We start from the raw sequence: 19,220 nt of genomic DNA on the forward strand, positions 1-19,220 counted from the left end.
TAACATGTAAACCGTGTGGCCGGTATTACTGATGATTACTGAATAGTCTTTAAAGTAATTTTGTTGATTTATGTTTTCATAAAAAACAATAAAGCCTGTTTTATAGTTTATTCCTTTCATATGAAAAACGTGTCCTAGACTTTAATTAGCTTACATTTAAACATCAAAATAAAATGCTGTCACTATCCCAACATCGTATGTGACAAAACGGAGTGAAACGCCACATAACTAACTTGGATAACTAGTTTTGCACATACCAGTCTGGACTGCTGAAACTAATCTAAATTCAGTGAGTTTAATTTTGTGGACAAAATGCGTTGGGGCGTCAAATGGCACCTAAGTTCCTTTGATCCAGGATCGAAGACGGGCGGAACATTAGCTAATGTATTTATTTGTTTGTTTATACGGGGGGTAAACAGTATTGTCACATTCACACAAGAGCTGACACAGACTTTTATTCGGCGTGTCTGATCCAGGACGTTTGGGCTGCCGCGGCTCATCCAATAAGCGCGCCGGAAGCGCTGGAAGTTGGACGACCGAAACGTTTCCCGGAGTTCGAGTTTCGCCGCCTAGCAGCCATTTCATCCAAAACGATTACCGCGGCAGACGTTAAACAACACGGTGGTGGCTTGTGTTTGTAAATGATCGCCACGACAAACGCAGCTAGGTATCGTGCAGCTGTATATATTTTTTTGGGGGGAAAGGCAGCGAAAGCACGGAGATAAAGCCCGTTTAACGCGCGCCGTGCAGCTTTAAGAGGGGTCGCGGTGGATCAGGAAGTGATCCGTGTTAGTTGATCACTTTTTCAAACAAGAGCTAGCGAGACGACGCGTCAAACTTTCCTACCCACGCCAATGTAGAAAATACATTTTTTTTTTCTCGAGACTCTCGGTCTTTTCCACGACGCTAACTATATTAATTTACGTTTTTTCTTTTACGACGAAGTGCGCGAGGATGATGAAATCGTGATAGCGCGTGAGTGGCGAGGTAGCGCGCGCGCTAAGCTCCATTATCCTGCAGAAACGCTGCGGTGCAGCTGACGGTGCACGGCGGCCCAAACCTCCAACCAGCGCCGATATACGTCCGATACTCGAGATAAACCGCATGCAATTCTCTAACTAGTTAGCTGCCTGCCTCTGTAATTATCGTATTGTGTGAGAAAATATAAGATATAAGAAATACGCGGAGGTTTGGTGGCCGAGTCGAGGCTGTTATGGCAAACCACGAAAGTTCTCCGAACTCCGCTCTGGTGGCGGAGCTGTCGCTTTCGTTTCAAGACGAACTCACGGCGAGCATTCAGAGCGCCCTCGGGGTCGCCGTCGAAATCGCGGTGGTGGAGATCACCAAACTCGTCGGCCAGGTGCTGAGGGACGTGCGCGATCAGATGCACGAGACCCTGAACGACAACAAAAGCCTGAAGTCTCGCCTCCGGTCCGCCGAGACGGAGCTGCGTGCCGTGCGGGCTCTGCTGGTGGAGGCGCAGCGACAGAGCCAGACGCTCCCCGGGAACACCAGCTGCCCCGGCAGCGAGCAGATGAGCGCCTCGGCCGACGTGGATGTGAGTGAGGAGCAGGGAGTCGAGTCTCTGTTGGAAGTCAAACAGAAGTACGAGGTGAGCGGTTCCGCCGAGACCGACCCGAGTGCGTATCAGAGGGAATCGTTCTGCGAGATCCGAGAAGATGGAAGCGTGTGCACGCAGGACCTGAAACCGGATTTAATTGAAGAGGAACCCAGTGCACCTCAGTTAGAGGAGGCTAAAGGTATCTGATTTTAGAATAGGATAAAGGTTTTCTTATATATCTGTACTTCACTCCATTTCCTAAACAATGCTACATGACTTAACTCTTTTTGTTAAATCCTCAGATATAAAAGAAACTCATCATGGCATTCAGGACGCCCCCTCACACTTTGATCGTGCTTGCGTGGGCGTGGCCATGGGACCCGGGCTGGCGGCGGTGCTGGGGGAGGGGTCTGTGTCGCGCGAGGTCGGCCACGTGGTGCCCGAGGTGTCCGTGAAGGTGGAGGAGGCGGAGCGTTGTGGCGGCGCCGAGACCAGCGCTCTCTCCGAGCGCGAGGAGTTCGGCTCCGACTGCCTCACCCTGGCCCAGTCCAGGCTGCTGGAGGACTGGAGACCCGACCCGCTGCAGCTGCAGAGCTGCCATTCGGACTCGTACGCGTCCTCGTCCGGCGCCGCTCTGGGTAAGTGTGCGTGCACACACACGGAAGCTCAGAAACAGGCCTCTTAATGCTCGAGTTATTAGCTCAGTAGTTGACGAGCTTTGTGATTAGAGTTTCATATCTCATGTTCTCCAACAGCAGATACCTCCCTCTTCCCTGGAGACATCCCAGATCTGGACTTCCTCTCCACCGCCGCTCCCAGCCAGCAAGACGCCTTCCCTGCCCCCCCGCTCTCCCACCGAGACTCCGCCTCCCTCTCTAACCACGCCCCCCACCAGCTGTACCCGCCGTCCGGCTCCGGCCCCTCCCAGCACGTCTGCAAGATCTGCGGCCAGTCCTTCCACCTGCAGGAGGACCTGCGTCGGCACCGCAGCCTGCTGCACCCCAAGCAGGCCGGCCACCAGCACAAGAGCCCCAAGCGCAGCCTGTTCCCCCCGGGCCGTAGCCCCTACCACTGCTCCCAGTGCGGCCGCGACTTCAACCGCATGGAGCACCTGAAGATCCACCAGCGCATCCACACGGGCGAGCGGCCCTACGCCTGCTCCGTCTGCAGCGCTCGCTTCCGCCACTCGTGGGCGCTGACGCGCCACTTCCGCATCCACACCGGCGAGAAGCCGTACACGTGCGCGCAGTGCGGGAAGACCTTCCGGAACTGCGGCGGGCTCAGGTTCCATCAGAGGTCGCATGCCAGGGGGGGTGTGGCCTGACGGACGTCGGTGCGGGCGCAAGGGACTGTGGGAAGGTTTGGAGCGCGGTCCCTCCTCGTGGCACAGGCATCATCTTTTTTCTTAAAGGGAGACTCAGAATGTTTCCACTTAAAAGCCAGCCAATAAACTCTCTGAATATTAGTTACATGGATTATGTACATTAAGTTACATTTTGATGCTGAGTTTTTCGTTACTGGCCAGCAGCTGTTCTGGTGGCTAGCTGTTTGGCTTATTTTGAAATCACAAGACCCTTAAAAGGCTCAGGATACCTGCTGTCACCCTGACAATTCTAGGACACAAATGGAAGATTTCGTTTTCTTGAGATCTTTCCATTTTTGAGATTTTCCAGTTAACCTACAATCAATGTCTTAAACACCTCTGTGGGTTGTTGTCCTATCATGCTGGAAGGATGCTCGGGTTTGATGGGCACCGAACATTTGCCTCTGTCTAGGCGATGGCAACCAATTCCCAGAGACAACTTGGCCTCCTAGCAGTGGGAGGGGCTCTGTGTGGGGGGCGGGCCCACATCTCATTCACCGACCCCGCCTCCTTGCTTATCCGGCAGGACATTCAGCAAGGATTGAGCTGTGCAGGCCGTCCCCGCTGATGTGACGTGGCGTTCACCCCGCAGCGGTTCAGTTCGGCAGCGAGACTCCTGCTGCACCCCTGATATTGTCGTTAAAGTGCCTGGCAGCAAGAAATTTGTTCCCAATATCATGTATGATGTTTGCCCTCTGTCCAGTGTTTTATCTTCTTAATACAGGTATTCAAAGTGAAGTGGGCTTCAGTCTTCTTCTTTTGTGTGGGCATGCGTGTATGCTAGTGGCTCCAGTCTCCCTCTACTGGTATTTGTTGATTATTACACCCCCCCCCCCCCCCCCCCTTCTGTTCCTGGTTCTTTCTACAGTAGAGGAGTGTTTACAGAAGAACTGAGCACATAGCAAACATGGCTGCTGCGTGCCGTCTCAATCAGCCCGACTACCGTGGGATGGTTTGTAGGCCAAACTTCCTGTGCCGTCCGTGCCCCAGGCGGCCGCACTGTGTGGCTTAGTCTTTCCCTTTCACGGTACACTTAATCAGCACCTGCTGAGTGACACCAGGCGTGTACGAGCGCAGACGAGAATAACCTCAGGCCATGTAAGTGTCTCAAAGTGACAGGGTGAAGTCTAAACGAGTATGTGTAGTATGTGTAGGTTTTTTACAAAACTGTTGACAAAGTGCTTTACAGAAAGTAAATGATTAATACAAGTAAAAGGTGCCATTGCATAATGTAAAAGTACAGCAAATAATCAAGGTGTTTAATTAACAATGAAACCATTATATTCCCTTAGGGTGAACCAATAGCAACAGTCAAGTGCAGAAACAGAAGTACAACAAATTAAAAAGTGTAATTAAAAGCAAAAGGTTTCACATTAGAATCCACGGCTCTGCCGCTGTGCACGTCTGCTCAGGTGTGGAACCTCTGGCGGGCCGCTCTGGGCTGGGAGCAGCTCAGGAGCCAGTAGACGCTCGGGTCCTTCCTGCACTCTGCTGATGCGCGCAGGCAGACGAAGCAGAATTTGTGCTTGCACTTTGCACACGTCACGTATTTACAGCCTCTCTCGTGCATCATCAAGCTGCGACACCCGGGACAGGCGCGGAACAGCGGACAGCCGTGCACCCGGCTCTTGGGGTCGGTCACCTTCTCGCAGGTGAGCAGAATGGACACGAGTTGGCAGGACTGGTTGGCACAGCTGGGGGTGCCCATGGGGCACAGGTACAGGCATTGCCCACACAGCAGCCGGGCTCCTGGACACCGCGGGCACCGGAGCAGAGCTGCAGGGCGTCCAGCCTTGTCCATTATGGGCTTCAGTGAGGAGGAGCAGTCCGGACACTACAGAGCACACGAGGGGTTTGGTTAGAGCGGTCTCTGTGGCTCTGGCACTGCTCGGGTGAGACGTGACAGTGACCGGGAACCAGCAATTAGCTGATGAGATTGTTCTCGTTCAAGCCGTGAAATTAAAGGTTCTGTAGCAAAGGCACTTAAGGAACACTTAAACTGAACTGTTTTTACATGTTGATAGCTTTGACTAAAATAGTTGCACAGAGAAGGGGAAAAAAAATCTCTAGCCTGTCCTGGACTCTGTAATCAGCAGTTAAAAGCTTCAATATGGCATGGCTGTATTAGCCAATCAGGACACTTCGCTGCAAATGGCGCTCCGCCCAGCCTGCAAGTTATTTTGCATGTGCTCCTAGCTCATAGAAGGCTAATTACTAAGTGTGCATGTCTCTGGAGGGAGGAGTGGTATTAAATGTAATGGATGGACTCCTGTGGCTATGTCTGCTACACGCTAGCAGTATAAATTACAGATGCCTTAAAATGGATAAAAGAAAAAAAAACCTCTTGTGGTACCTTCTCGATAACATCTTGCTCCTCAAGGTTGACATCTGGCTCTTTGGATTGGGAACTCTGTTCCTTGGGTAGTGGAGAAATCTGCTTAGAAAATGTTTTAATGTATGAATGCTGTGCAGTTTTTAAAAAGCACAGTTAAATTTCAAGAGTAATCCCATGAGTAGAAAACCAAGCATCACAATGTTTTTTGTTCCAACTCATGCCGTAAGTGTTTTTACCACTGTGTATGGCTGCAGATTTATCGGTTTCCACCTTGTCTGAGAAGGACGTTGTGGTGAGTTCACCTGCACAAGAATGTCTTACCTGTGGAATGATCACGTCTTGCTTCACAGAGTCGTTCAGATCCAGCAGTGCTTGTGAATATCCTAGAGAAACGCGCAGACATTTTATTACACATTATCCAATCTGTTCGGATAACAACACCAGAGACGGAAGTTGAAGAGGTGTGAGGAACTAAATTAACGGCTCCGTGACATTTCGGTGTGGAAATCAGGCCCACGCGCTGTTCATGACGCCCATTTGATTAACGAGGCGGATTATGACGAGTAAAGTATGTGTGGCCTATAGGCTCGCGAGCCTGGAGATACCGAAAGCGAAAGGTAAACAAAATTATTTTGTATGCCAAATAACGCCATAATTATGTCATTTTTGAAAGCGCTTTAATCACACAGATGACAGAATTTTTAAATCTTTGTTTAGTGTTGTTTTTCAGGTGTACTAAACTACATTTAGCTCTTATAAATAAATAAAGTAATAAGGCACTAGCTGGACTAGAGTACCTGTTCCCATTGCCTTCCGTATAGTACATGCCGATCCACGCCGATTCTTCCGTTTCACACGACCACCTTCTTCTGCGTAGCCCTCCGTTACACCTGCCTTGCGTACAGCACACTTCATGGGAACGGGCTGCATCTGCTGTCGAATTACGTGTGACTGAGTGGACTCTGGCATATCTGTTTTGTCTGCTCCGGTAGCAGGGAATCCCCGAATTTACCAAAGGTGAACCGCTGTATGCTAACTGACCATCTATGTTCTAGGCAGCTCCAGCTAGTTTATGAGGGGTTACATTAATGACGTCTCTGATAAAGGATTACAAGATCAGTTCTGGACAAAGATTGGACCCGTTTAACGAGTTTAGATTCACGTCTTCAAGCTGTGAAAAATAATCTATCCATCCAACACAACAGACACCTTCTCTCTGTACAAAAAAACTTTAATGCACACAAACAAGGAAACATTTTGAAAAACAGTTTATATGCGTTTATATGTATTAAGTTAAATCTATCAGCTATAAACAACCATACATCAATTGCCATAAAAAAGACATTAGAAATACAAAGAATAAAAAGATCAGGTAATAATTGATAAACAAGCCTGTGTTATTGCAGCATAAGCAATAGACACTGTTTGGTTAGGCACCCAAAGCTAGTCAAGCAGAGCTGTTAGACTAATAAACCCCAAATGAACAACACACAATGCATTTGTCCTGTCAGACGCTTGGTTTTCAAACGCTCAGATCATCTTTCCTGTTGGAAAAAGTTCATGATGATCATGCGATAAACCTAGGTGCCAAGGCTCTCCAGCCACTTACCTGCTTACCTGAAGCCCCTTTGATCAGCTGACCTGAACCCTTTAAGACCAGCCCACCTGAAGTCATATGATGAACTCACCTGAACCTCCCTACGATCACCTCACCTGAAACCCTATGATAAGCTCACCTGAATCGCCTTGGATCAGCTGACCTGAACCACCCCATGATCAGTTCACCTGAAACTCTATGATAAGCTCACCTGAATTCCTTACAATCAGCTCACCCAAACCCCCTATGATCAGCTCACCTGAACCCTTATGATACGGAACCCCTTACGGTCAGCTGACCTCAACCCTCTACAATCAGCTGACCCGAACCCCTATAAGCTCACCTGAACACTCTACAATCAGCTCACCTGAAGCCAGCACACAGGAGCTGCAGAACATGCCACAAAGCTCTGGGAGGTAGACACAGGTGGACAGGTTGAGGACTTAAGAAGTCCAATCTTCTAACAATTATTTTGTATCACTCTGTTTATCACACCAATTAATACTGCCTTCATTACAACATCCAGATAGCGGGAACAAAGTCACGGGGACCTTTACTCTCTGAACCATAACTAGTCCCCTCTGGAGCCGATGACCACACAGATAAGGCTGAGAACATCTATACTATTTTATAATGTCATTTTCAGCCATGAAGAGCCCTGGACACCAGGCACTGACTGAGCTTTAGACATCCACCAGACCAGCGTTTCTCAACCCAGTCCTCGTGACCCAGCGGATGGCCCACATTTTCACACTAGCCCACGTCCCAGTGCTCACCCTGAACCCCAGGCTTTAAGAACACTGAATACGGGTACAGGTGCACCAGGAGCTACAACAAAAACGTGGACGATTTGTGGTCGATTTGGACTGGGTTGAGAAACCCTGCTATAGAGAGCAGTACTCACTGTTCAGAAACCCACAGACAGGGAATATTGGCATTTCTGTGCGTTCTTAAAGCTAGTTTCACCAGATAGTTTCTCTACCCAAAGTTAATTAATTCTGTTTGAACCCACATGCCAGCGGTGGTACATCAATTGGTCACTACTTAAAGTAGGAGAAAAGCATTTATTACCTTTGTATGAGGCAAGTGTGTGTGTGTGTGTGTGTCTGCCATGTCTTATGACCTTATTCAGCCTTGACTTTTAACGTCACATGTTCAGTTGGCCCGTGTTCTAAATTCTAGAGGACATCATATAACTTTGATCTCTTGGTCTCCCCATTGCCTACCATGTTGTCCATAAGCACCAGAGTGACCAGTCCTAACAGAAAAGCTCTCGTCAATGAGGCGCTCCCAGTAAAAGTGCAATGCACTGATAGGTTAAGGCCAAAACTGTTGGTGGACATCTGATTACATCTTTGAAGGGTCTCCAAGTCAGGCCTCAGTGTGGTGTCTGCGAACAACAGAAATAACAAAATCAGTTGGACTGAATCAGTATATTCCCTCACAAAAACCCATCGATTCTAAAGTACTAAGCTGGTGTTTTGTCAGTCGTGTTCACCTGGTCTTTGTGGCTTTGCCACTGGCGGTGCGTCTCCTCCAGATCGGAGATACAGACACGCTCCTCCTCCTCCTCCTCCTCCTGCTGCCTCCTGCTACGATCTGAAGGTTCCTGCAGCTCTGCCTGCTCCTCCGGCGTCGTTCTGCACGTTCGTCGGGTGATGTGCGCCACGCTAATGACCGACGGCCTTTGTGCCGTCTCGTTTCCCGCCGCAACACCCTCCGTCCCTGTCCCGGATCCTGACTGTCCGCCAGAGCCGCACTCCGATCTGGGAGCCGATCGCTTGCGGCTCGTGCGATCCGGCCCCGAGCGGCAACCCTTCTCCGAGCCCGAGCCAGGTGGTGCGTCTCTCAGCGGCTCTGCCACCACCGCCTCCGTCGCCCCCCGTGCCTCTCTGCTGTGCGTCCAGCCCCCCAGCACCCGTGATGGGCTCTCCTGCCCTGGCCTGGGCCTCGTCAGCCCTGAGCTCCACATCTCCAGTGGAGGCACAGACAGCTGCTGGATACAGTGGTAGAGCGATGGGTAATCCACGTACTTAAACTTGGGCGCCTTCTCCTTGGGGCCACTGGGCTGGCAGGTGGGTGCTTTGGCCAGCGGGCATGAAGCCAACCAGCCCTTCAGCGGAGGCACGGTCAGCTGCTTGATGCACTGGTGCAGAGAGGGGAAGTCCACGTACTGGAATCGGGGGACCTTGCGTGGCACGCCCGACACGTCTTCCTTGGCACCTCGTGTGGAGGTTACCGGGTCGCCCGCATCCCTCCTGACCCGCTCACAGACATGCTCCGCGCGGACAGCCGAGACGCTGAGGTTGGACTTGCCACCCCCATCTGGGGGGAGGCGCCTCCTGTTGTCCATTTGTGGAACTGCAGGATGATACTTGTGTTTTCCTGTCAAGAACCACAACCACAATAAAACCCAGGGATTTTTCAGGCAATATTAATTTTTGCAGGTACAGATCATGCCTTCAGTTAATAATGAACTATAAGGATAATTGTTCAATACCTAATCAATTATAGAATTAATAGGATTATAATTTATAATAATTAATTATATTCAAATATTAGCTAGGTGTGGAGAAATGGCAAGTTCCTCTCCCAAACCTCCATTTCATAACCACATTTACTAAATGTACTTTAATTACACATCAGTCAAGCCAAACGTCTCCATTCAGCATAGCACCATGCGACTCGTCGCCCGTTGAAACGAGGACTGTTTAACATAATGTTAGTCGTATCCTCACTACAGCCTCCAGAAGGCCCTTCTGGGTGAAACAGCCCTCACACAATATACAGGTGTCAAGGTGCCCACGGCAGCACAAAGAACAATTCGATCTGGGGAAAGAAAAGGAGGCTAGTGAAACGTCCGGTGGCGTTTTTTCCGAGCAACCGTGGGTGAGGAAGAGTATCGGATGGCAGCGATGGCCCGAAACTCCTTTTTGGGGCGTATTGAGTGTACGACTTGAGTATGTGTCCTACTGAGCTGGAGACACTGTGAAAGCAGGACTGGGGGCTTTCAGTGAGGGTGACTGGGTGGGGTCAGGACTCACCAGGGCCTGTCTGGCTACACAATAATACCACTGAGGGAGAGAGCATGTCTGTGTGTGTGTGTGGCTCCTGGTGCATGTGTGTCATGGGTATAAATAGCTCTGCAGGTATGAAATGAACAAGAAAAGTAGGTCAGCCTCAGACTGATCGCCTTCGCCAGGGGGCCCAAAACAAAATATCTGTCTCTCTCTCTCTCTCTCTCTCTCTCTCACACACACACACACACACACGGAGGTGCAGGGAAACAGGCTGGCTGGGATTAAAGGCAGCATGTAGCTGTAAAACACAGGTAACAGGTACACACATCACTTCCCAGCTTTCCCTCACCCTCTGAGATGCCACACAACATCCCTGGTCCACTTCAGCGCTTTAGTTAAAGCTGCATTACAAAACTTCTCTTAATTTAAGCAGCATGTTCTGCTGGGAAGAGTTGTTAAGAGTTGAGGTGCAGGATCCCCATAAATCAGATGAAAAATTCCACATGACCTAAACCCCAGTTCCCGAGTATGACTGGGTGTGTGAAGTTGAGACAATGACCCCCCCCCCCACCCCCCACCCTCAAACTCTTCACCACAAGTGGGTTTGCTTGATCAAAACTAGACGAGACGTTTGGGGTTAAAGCTTCCCGTTTGTTGCTCTTGGGGGACAGTTGCACTGTTGGGAGGGTTTGGCTGTGTTAGGGATGAAAAATTAGGTCACCTGACAGCCTTCACTAATATATTGTGAAAGATGAGGCTTGCTAGAAAAGACTGTTACAACAGCACAAACTGTTGCCTGTGTTAGGAAATACACCAAGTACCACGACTTCAGAATAAATTATGTGATTTCGTTTCATATTTATATTTTTTTTCTTCCGTGCACAAACCTCGGAACATCGCCCTGGCACACAGAGAAAAACACCCGAAAACTGGAATCGTGCCGAGGCGCAAGGAGGGGCGCGCGGGGGTGGGGGCGCGTGCTCCACATTCACACTCGCTATGTTGTGCGCGAGAGGAAGTGGGTCACGCGCGGTGGCCTACATTCGGAGGGTTTGTTGTTTTCTTTCTCCCTCCCCACGTTTATTCGGGCCGGGCCCCGCCTTCGCTGCAAAAGAAGCGTGCACCGGGGTCCGCGCGACTATCTGCGCGTCTGAGCCCAAACCCTCCCCGTGTTCAGACGTTTTCACGCATGCGCAACACGTTGGCAGGTCGTTTCAGCCGCTAGTGTCGGGACGTGAGCTGACAGGCGCAAACAAGACTGGAGGAATTTGCAAAATAACGTGTGTCGAGTTAATAAAGTTTTTAAGAACAGTAGGTTTACACGTCACGACTATAAACAAAACAAACCGTTAAAAGTCAATAACATCAACAATAATAAACATAACTATAGCTTAGTTGTCAAAACTATTACGTATAATAAAAATAAATAACAAATACACTGATTTTAGGACAAATGACAACATATTCATTTTGATATTTCTGTATGGCATCATATATGGTATTTTGATTTACAGGTTAATTGCCGAGGTTTTACCTTCTGTTATCGCGATCCCTGCAAGTCCGTGGAGGTCGTGGTGAGTGAGTCGGTTGATTTATTCTTCATTGTCTTCGATTAAACTGGAAAGAGTCAGACCGGTTTCTACTGTACGCCTAACGAGTCCCAGTTAGTGTACTGCGCCAGCTCCTTAACTGATCACTTTGGACTGCGTGGGTTTCAAACGAGAATAAAAAGTGAAGAACGTTGTTTCATCAGTCACTGGGTCGGCCGCACTTTCTCAGAATCAGCTGCTTAATGTGTTCAATGTGGCTTAGTTGGAGAAGCCGCTACTCCCGTTCTGATAGAGCACTGCGTAGACCAATCATCGCACGCCTACGTTTTCCACGCACACCAATAGAAATCGAGTTTACCGAGTGTCTCTGTCCAATAAGTGTGCTCGTATGGGCTAAGTGGGCGGAGCGTTCTTGTCCTAGTTTAAGCAAATTACAATTCAGCTCAGACCCCGCTTACCAAAATCACCCGAGTGTGAGGTGACACCCAGCCGGCTGCGTGTCCCCGTATCACTCCCGTTCAACCTGCTTCATACATGTGCGCATGATGAAGAGTTAATAACGTGTGACAAGCTGTTTAAAACCACCTGTCGCATTATAGCAGTGGTATTAATAGTAGTGTATCTGTATCTCTCTCTCTCTCTCTCTCTCTCTCTCTCTCTCTGTGTGTGTGTGGCTTTTATAATTCTCCAAACATTCCTGAATGAGGGATCCATCTCACTGAGACTAAAGCCAACGCACAAACATCGTTCCCCCCACAGCTGCGGCACTCAGAGTGGATTCACTGCACTTTAAAATCTCACCAACCTCGTGTACCGAACCTTCTCTCTACGACGTCCATAACTGCAATACACAGTAAATGAATGCATTGCTAACTACGTTATAGTGTAAACTGTAATCACGTTTCTTCAGACACATATTCAGCTATAACACTCAGGATACATTCGCTTTGTTAAACTTAAACTCTTTATTTATTCTGTCCTTTTGTTCTTATTGTTGCCCTTTTAACGTCTTCATTCACTTGACTTGTCTGGTCTGTCTAGTTTGATGTGTGTACACGCCAGGACAAATTCCTTTTATGTTTAACATACTTGGTAAAATTAAGTGACTGAATCTAATCTTTAACAGAAGGAATACTGAACAACTAATGAGAACTTGGTAGGCCTATAGGGAAAACTTTAAGAGAAATACTGGAATCGTGGACAGAAACTGCTTTCATATGCTCTGACTCATGTGTGTTGTCAAATTTCTGGGGGCAAAAACAATTCAAGTTAGTAAACCACATAAATAACTAAAATATATTCCTTACATAATTTGAGTATGATTACAATCCAAAGAAATACTTTAATGGCCACTCCGATTTCAGCATAATTTGCCACACACCCTTCACACACTTAAAGGAATGAAAGCTACGCTGCAGGCCAATCCGTTGACTCAAGCCTTTGAGTACATTTGAGTACATTTCTGTTTCATGTTCAATATCGATGTGTGTAATATAAAGGAGATTCTCTCCTCCACAGACCATCCTTATGTACACAGTCTCACGAACAGCAGCTTCGTCCTACAGTGAGGCTCCTTTGTGAAGCTGGTGTAGTTGGTACCTGCACTAGGACCTAGAGACCCGGGGCGCGTCCGGCATGGTTGTTTCTGGATGAATAACGAGGTCCATGGCAAAGTGACACCATTATGCATCACCGCAGAGCGAGCATACGGTACGACTAACATTTCCGTCTAACCACGTAGTTTTTCTTCTAGTTACACACACTTGTAATGTAACGCTGTAATTACCAGGGAGTAAAGAGAAGTCGATAGCCCTCTACTGGTCGTACGGTGTAAATGCAGGTACCCAAGCAGACCGTAAGAGAGTTTGACACTAGTGAGAAACTCTGTGCTCTCAGCTGTCTGCCCCCTGGCTCCTCTGTGTGGCACCACTATTTCATAATGAATGAATGAATGAATAAATGAATGAATGTATGTAGCGTCTTTCAAGATACCCAAGGTGTCCAATCTCAAGGTGATGCTGTTCTTTTCATAATTCATTATTTCCAGAAAGAACAAAGCTTAGCATAAAACACATTAATACAAGAAGGTATTTTCTTTTACTTCACTTTTTTTCTTGCTTTCATTTTTGGACTAACCGTTGCTATTTTATTTGATATTGTGAGATTGTACTGCAATTTTAAATGACCGTTTCAAATATGTTTTGTAGTACCTGTTAAAGCCTTTACATAAATCCTTTTTGAATCACATTTTAATATGGGCTGCAGAAGCCTCACAAACGAACATCTGGTTTTTCAGCTTTTTTTTTTTTTTTTTTTTTTAAAGGAACAATTTGTTGGGACTGAACCCAGGTACACAGTTGTTACACAGCACAGATCAGACCACCATGTATTCCAGACCCTTTACAGGACATCGCCTGTGGCAAACAGTTCATTCATGCTGATTTTTAACACTGTAGGGGGATTTCGGCGTCCTTAGCAGCATAACCCCTTTCTGTAGTTGTAGGGAATAGGGTAAGGAGGAAGGGGGTAACAGGGGCATGAGTAAATACCCCCAGCCCCCCTCCCTGCCTCTGCTGTGGGCTGTGATCTGAAGATGGCTAGCGGAGGACTGTGGACACCACCACCTGTAGAGGAACACCAGAGGAACACAAAGTCAAAGCGGATTTTGAACAAGACGTAGTGCTATCTGTGGTCAACAGGGGGTGCTGCTGAGCAGAGAATTGTGGCATCGCCTGCTACTAAGAGCTTATGTGCGTGGAGTCTCCTACAGGCACGCCTTGGTCACTCATACAGCATGAACAACATAGAAAAGGCCTTGCGTGAATGTTCTGAAATAAATGCTCAATGGATTCATTAATGGCACGAACCTAAATGTTTCCGTTTTTTTTATCTCATCTTCTTTTGACGATCGAGGAACCTCTGGCGTCTGTCTGTGGGAATCTCCTCCAAGCTGATTCCATGGTTACTCGCCCTGCGGGACATCACACAGGTGAGGTGCGAACGCGGGAAGACGGTAGACGCTGTCCTGTAGTGAATGACCACGAGGACTATGGGTAGAGCGAGTAAACGACAGGAGGAAGGGGGAGCACTCGTCTTACCCCGGGGTGAGGTCGGGGGGAATGGGGAGGGGCTTGGTGAACCCCTCCTTCCCCACCAACCAGAACGTCTCCTCCACCCCTTTACCCTGGTCAGCAAGACACACACAGAGGAACAGACTCAGTTAAATTAACATACATATGAATATTAACATAAGGTTGAAGTCCAACATGAACATTGTTAATATTCATATGTATGTTAATATCCATATGTATGTTAATATCCATATGTATGTATGTTAATATTCATATGTATGTTAATATCCATATGTATGTTAATATCCATATGTATGTATGTTAATATTCATATGTATGTTAATATCCATATGTATGTATATTAATATTCATATGTATGTTAATATTCATATGTATGTTAATATCCATATGTATGTTAATATTCATATGTATGTATGTTAATATCCATATGTATGTATATTAATATTCATATCTATGTTAATATTCATATGTATGTTAATATCCATATGTATGTTAATATTCATATGTATGTATGTTAATATCCATATGTATGTATATTAATATTCATATGTATGTGTGTTAATATCCATATGTATGTATGTTAATATTCATCCTCATAAGAGCAAATATGCACTTTTATGGCTTCGGTGTTTTGTGTGTGTGCAGATGTGTGTCTGTGTGTGTGTGTGTGTGTGTGTGTGTGTGTGTGTGTGTGTGTACTTATCTTTTACCTTAAGTTCGGTCTTGCCCCTTGTTTCTATTTGGTATCCTAGTCTGAGTTCTCTAAGGATCTGGACTGTGCTCTCGTTGACATGTATTCTGTAAGCTGCAGACAAAAGATTTGTATGTTTTCATTCAGTGCAGTGTCACTGGAACTCACGAGCAAGAGCCTTTAGAATCATTTTGCTGCCTTACCGCTAGAGGGCAGCACTGTTTTTCCATGAATGTAGGAAGCACTTTGATATGGACACATGGAAATATCCAATTCACAATGAACAATACAAAGAGAATTAAAGAAAACAAAGTTTCATTACTGTGCAGTCTGACATCGTGAGTTTGAGTGTGTGTATGTGCGCCTGCATCATGTGTGCGTGCACATGTAATTGTCTGTGTGTGCATGTGTATGCATGCTCGTGTGTTTGTCTATGCATGTGTATGCATGTCCAGGTGTTTGTCTATGCATGCATGTGTGTGTGTGTGTGTGTATACATATGTGTGTGTGTGTGTGTGTATGTATGTGTGTGTGTGTGTGTGTGTGTGTATACATATGTGTGTGTGTGTGTGTGTGTGTGTGTGATTAAAGGTCAGTTCAGTGCAGATAGAGGAGAGGCATGTGGAGAGTGAAGTGTGGAGAGGACACTGCAGTTAAAGCAGCATTTTCTTTCTAATTCAGCTGACAGTATTAAAAGCTTAAGTCCTCTGTAGCGTAAGCTCTCTGAGCCTGTCACAAGCCTGCACCCGTACAACACACACTCACACACACACACATACGTCTATCGCATGCAACGGAGTGCTCACGGCTCACTTCGCCTCACCCACATGCACTCCTGAAACAGCACTTTCAGCTCACACTCACACTCAGAAGTGCAAACATTCAGTCCCTGTATGGACGAATCCTGAGTCTGACGCTCACTAATGCTGGTGAACACTTTTTGCTCCACCAGCTGCAGTGAACCAGGTTTGCTGGTTTGTCATACTCACGCAATCCTGTGGACTCCATCCGTGACGCTGTGTTTACTGTGTCTCCGAACAGACAGTACCTAGGCATGGTCAAACCCACTACGCCTGCTACTACTGGACCTGTTACACACACACACACACACACACACACACACACACACACACACACACACACACACACACACACATACACACAGCATGATGTGGGGATGAGAGTAACCTGATTGTAAAAAATGCATCACATACAGGAGCATACAGATAAATTAAATATATACTCCCTTTCTCAAATGTGACCATACCATCACTCCACCGCACCAACCACTGACCACATTTCCACATAAACTGAATATGAAATGTTCATGCCAGTTTATGATGCACAAGTTTATTAGCAGTTAGTAACGTAGATGGGGGTTTTCCCCTGGGTTCTACGGGCCCTGGCGTCTAGCCTGTGTGGGGTGTTCTCTGCAGTGTTACACTACTGGATTTGCTGCCAATAAACCTGCTTTGTGGGTTTGTGCTAACGGGGTTGGGGGCGGGATGGTGCTTCCTAATTGGATGAGGCTGCTAATTGGATGAGGCCGCTAATTGGATGTTGCCTAGGAGTGCAGTTCTGAAAGCACTTCCTGCAGATATACAGCAACTGCACATTAAATCACTGTGTGTACAAAGGTTAAAAGGTTAAAAGGTGGGTGAGGAGCATGTCTTCTCTCTTCCCTGGACAACAGTTGGAAGGTTATGATTTATTAGACTTCAGGTTAGATATTTGTAGATATACAAAAAGAAACAGAAAGTAGAAACAGAAAGGATTCTGTAGTCAAAACACAGAGTAGGAAAGTAATTCTCCCTGCAAACCGACCCATTCTGTTCCGTGGTTTGGTGGTTTGGACATTTTATAAAATGTCCTGAAATGGCACCAGAATACTAATGTGAGAGAGAGAGAGAGAGAGGGAGGGAAGAGAGAGGGGGGAGAGAGGGACAGAGGGAGAGAGAGAGAGGGAGAGAGAGAGAAAGAGAGAGAGAGAGAGAGGGGGGGGGGGGGGAGGGAGAGAGAGAGAGGGGGGAGGGAGAGAGAGAGAGAGAGAGAGAGAGAGAGGCTGACCAGAGTGCAGTCCGATGCGTATTTTGACTTTAACACTGGGCATGTGTCTCATCTTGAAGGTGCTGATGCAGGACAGGATGTCCAGGGACATGTTGGCCATCTCTGCCGCATGCCGGTTGCCGTTGCGGGTGGGGACCCCAGATGCCACCATGTACGCATCTCCAATGGTCTCCACCTGCATGCCGTTGGTGGAGATGTGAGAAACAAACACACGCACGCACGCACGCACGCACGCACGCACGCACACACGCACACACACACACACATACACACACACACACACACAGCAGCCCAGGCTGGTGGGCAGAGAGATGGAAGTAGACGCAGCAAGACGAAACCTGATTGGCCGGTAGCCTTGGCCAGCACACAGCGAGGTGAAACCTGATTGGGCGTCAGCCTGGGCTGGTGGACATAGAGGTGGAGTATGATTGGACGGCAGCCTGAGCCGTCACGCACCTTGTAGACGTCGTGCATGCCGATGATGGAGTCGAAGAGCGTGTAGAGGTCGTTGAGAAGGTCCACCACCTCGATGGGGTCGCTGAGAGCTGAGATGGTGGTGAAGCCCACAATGTCACTGAAGTAGAGCGTGGCCTCACGGAAGTGCTCCGGGGTCACGGGTTTGCCCTTCTTCAGGGCCAGGGCCACAGACCTGGGCACAGGGGGCGGAGCCAGAGGGGCTCACAGAGCATCCTGGGATGTGATACCAGATGGACATTTACTTTGTTTTTCTATATATACAGTTGTGATCAAATTTATTCAACCCCCAATGCTGCGAAGGGTTTTATGGAATTCAGTGCACATTTGTAATTGTGTTCATAATGAAATCTTACAAGGACTTGTTAAAGAACTAAATGCAACTAAGATAGCATCAATTTTTTTTTGTCATAAAGTATTAAATGGCCTTTTTGTGATTTCTTCATTGACACAATTATTCAACCCCTTTACGACTACCACTCCTAAGAACAGAGGTTCATTCCAGTGTTTTCCATCAGGTATTGAAAACATCTGTGGATGTCAACGAGCAGCAATCAAGCATGATAAGCACCAATTAGGCAGATTTAAAAGGACTGTGATACTCAGCTCCTTCTAGACATCTACTGGTGTGTTTCCAAGCATGGTGAAGGCAAGAGAATGGTCCCAGAAGACAAGAGAAGAGGTTATTGCTCTTCACAAGAATGGCAATGGATATAAAAAGATTGCGAAGTTGTTAAATATTCCAAGAGACACTATCGGAAGTATCATTCGCAAGTTCAAGTTAAAGGGCACAGTGGAAACGTTACCTGGTCGTGGCAGAAAGAAGATCCTGACCGCGACTGCTGTGCGCTACCTGAAGCGTAATGTGGAGAAAAATCCCCGCGTGACTGCTAAGGAACTGAAAAAAGACCTGTCAGATGTGGGCACTGAAGTTTCAGCTCAGACAATAAGGCGCGCACTGCATAACGAAGACCTCCATGCCAGAACGCCCAGACGCACCCCCTTGCTGACTCCAAAGAACAAGAAAAGTCGACTGCAGTATGCCAAAAGTCATGTGGACAAGCCACAAAGCTTTTGGAACAGGTTTTGGAAACTAAATTAGAACTGTTTGGGACAATGGACCAGCGCTATGTTTGGAGAAGGAAGAACCAGGCTTATGAACAAAAGAACACCTTGCCTACTGTGAAGCATGGCGGGGGGTCAATTATGCTTTGGGGCTGTTTTGCTTCTAATGGTACAGGAAAGCTTCAACGTGTGCAGGGTACCATGAATTCCCTTCAGTACCAGGAGATCTTGGAGGAAAATGTGATGGAGTCAGTCACAAACCTGCGGCTTGGGAGACGTTGGACCTTCCAACAGGACAATGATCCGAAGCACACATCCAAGTCCACTAGAGCATGGTTGAACATGAAAGGCTGGAACATTCTAGAGTGGCCATCGCAATCACCAGACTTAAATCCAATTGAGAAC

General features: G+C 47.5%; 4 protein-coding genes and 1 long non-coding RNA gene across 10 annotated transcripts in view; 2 read left to right on the top strand and 3 right to left on the bottom strand.

Annotated features, from left to right (window-relative positions):
• Positions 1-148: 148 nt before the first annotated feature.
• LOC143518402 (uncharacterized) lies at positions 149-3,916 on the top strand. 3 transcript variants are annotated; one of them, XR_013132163.1, is made up of 4 exons: positions 149-1,760; positions 1,864-2,199; positions 2,320-3,648; positions 3,793-3,916. XR_013132163.1 is itself a non-coding variant. In XM_077010874.1 (3 exons), the coding sequence occupies exons 1-3, from the start codon at positions 1,214-1,216 to the stop codon at positions 2,883-2,885; spliced, it is 1,452 nt and encodes a 483-aa protein (XP_076866989.1). In that variant the 5' UTR covers positions 152-1,213; the 3' UTR covers positions 2,886-3,662. The 3 variants fall into 3 exon arrangements, 1 of the variants encoding a protein (XP_076866989.1); XR_013132162.1 differs by having other exon boundaries at positions 152-1,760; positions 2,317-3,648; XM_077010874.1 differs by lacking the exon at positions 3,793-3,916 and having other exon boundaries at positions 152-1,760; positions 2,317-3,662.
• A 193-nt stretch (positions 3,917-4,109) lies between these two features.
• Positions 4,110-6,425, bottom strand: LOC143518425 (uncharacterized). 2 transcript variants are annotated; one of them, XM_077010907.1, is made up of 4 exons: positions 6,057-6,425; positions 5,581-5,642; positions 5,278-5,340; positions 4,110-4,758 (listed from the first exon to the last, which is right to left on the bottom strand). In XM_077010907.1, exons 1-4 carry the CDS (start codon positions 6,226-6,228, stop codon positions 4,333-4,335), a joined length of 723 nt encoding a protein of 240 aa, XP_076867022.1. In that variant the 5' UTR covers positions 6,229-6,425; the 3' UTR covers positions 4,110-4,332. The 2 variants fall into 2 exon arrangements, with proteins under 2 accessions (XP_076867022.1, XP_076867020.1); XM_077010905.1 differs by having other exon boundaries at positions 4,114-4,758; positions 5,278-5,358; positions 6,057-6,423.
• Positions 6,426-6,544: 119 nt separating this feature from the next.
• Positions 6,545-11,549, bottom strand: LOC143518420 (uncharacterized). 2 transcript variants are annotated; one of them, XR_013132168.1, is made up of 4 exons: positions 11,411-11,549; positions 8,355-9,241; positions 7,020-8,246; positions 6,545-6,947 (listed from the first exon to the last, which is right to left on the bottom strand). XR_013132168.1 is itself a non-coding variant. In XM_077010901.1 (3 exons), exons 2-3 carry the CDS (start codon positions 9,207-9,209, stop codon positions 8,235-8,237), a joined length of 867 nt encoding a protein of 288 aa, XP_076867016.1. In that variant the 5' UTR covers positions 9,210-9,241; positions 11,411-11,549; the 3' UTR covers positions 6,545-8,234. The 2 variants fall into 2 exon arrangements, 1 of the variants encoding a protein (XP_076867016.1); XM_077010901.1 differs by having other exon boundaries at positions 6,545-8,246.
• A 1,270-nt stretch (positions 11,550-12,819) lies between these two features.
• On the top strand, positions 12,820-17,471 carry LOC143518443 (uncharacterized). Its single transcript, XR_013132187.1, has 3 exons — positions 12,820-13,136; positions 13,924-14,415; positions 17,336-17,471. It is a non-coding gene; the product is annotated as an uncharacterized LOC143518443 (long non-coding RNA).
• Positions 13,694-19,220, bottom strand: part of gucy2d (guanylate cyclase 2D, retinal) — a 16,637-nt gene continuing 11,110 nt past the window's right edge. The window contains exons 14-20 of one of the 2 annotated variants that reach the window (XM_077010833.1): positions 17,733-17,925; positions 17,277-17,451; positions 16,199-16,297; positions 15,229-15,323; positions 14,525-14,610; positions 14,294-14,397; positions 13,694-14,050 (exon numbers count right to left, since the gene is read on the bottom strand). In XM_077010833.1, coding sequence (XP_076866948.1) covers positions 14,313-14,397; positions 14,525-14,610; positions 15,229-15,323; positions 16,199-16,297; positions 17,277-17,451; positions 17,733-17,925 — 733 coding nt within the window. In that variant the 3' untranslated portion in view covers positions 13,694-14,050; positions 14,294-14,312. Of the gene's footprint in view, positions 14,051-14,293; positions 14,398-14,524; positions 14,611-15,228; positions 15,324-16,198; positions 16,298-17,276; positions 17,452-17,732; positions 17,967-19,220 lie in introns of those variants that run through there. The other variant, XM_077010834.1, reaches the window with a different exon arrangement.

The sequence above is a fragment of the Brachyhypopomus gauderio genome, chromosome 7 (genome assembly GCF_052324685.1).
Source record: "Brachyhypopomus gauderio isolate BG-103 chromosome 7, BGAUD_0.2, whole genome shotgun sequence".
NCBI lineage: Eukaryota > Metazoa > Chordata > Actinopteri > Gymnotiformes > Hypopomidae > Brachyhypopomus > Brachyhypopomus gauderio.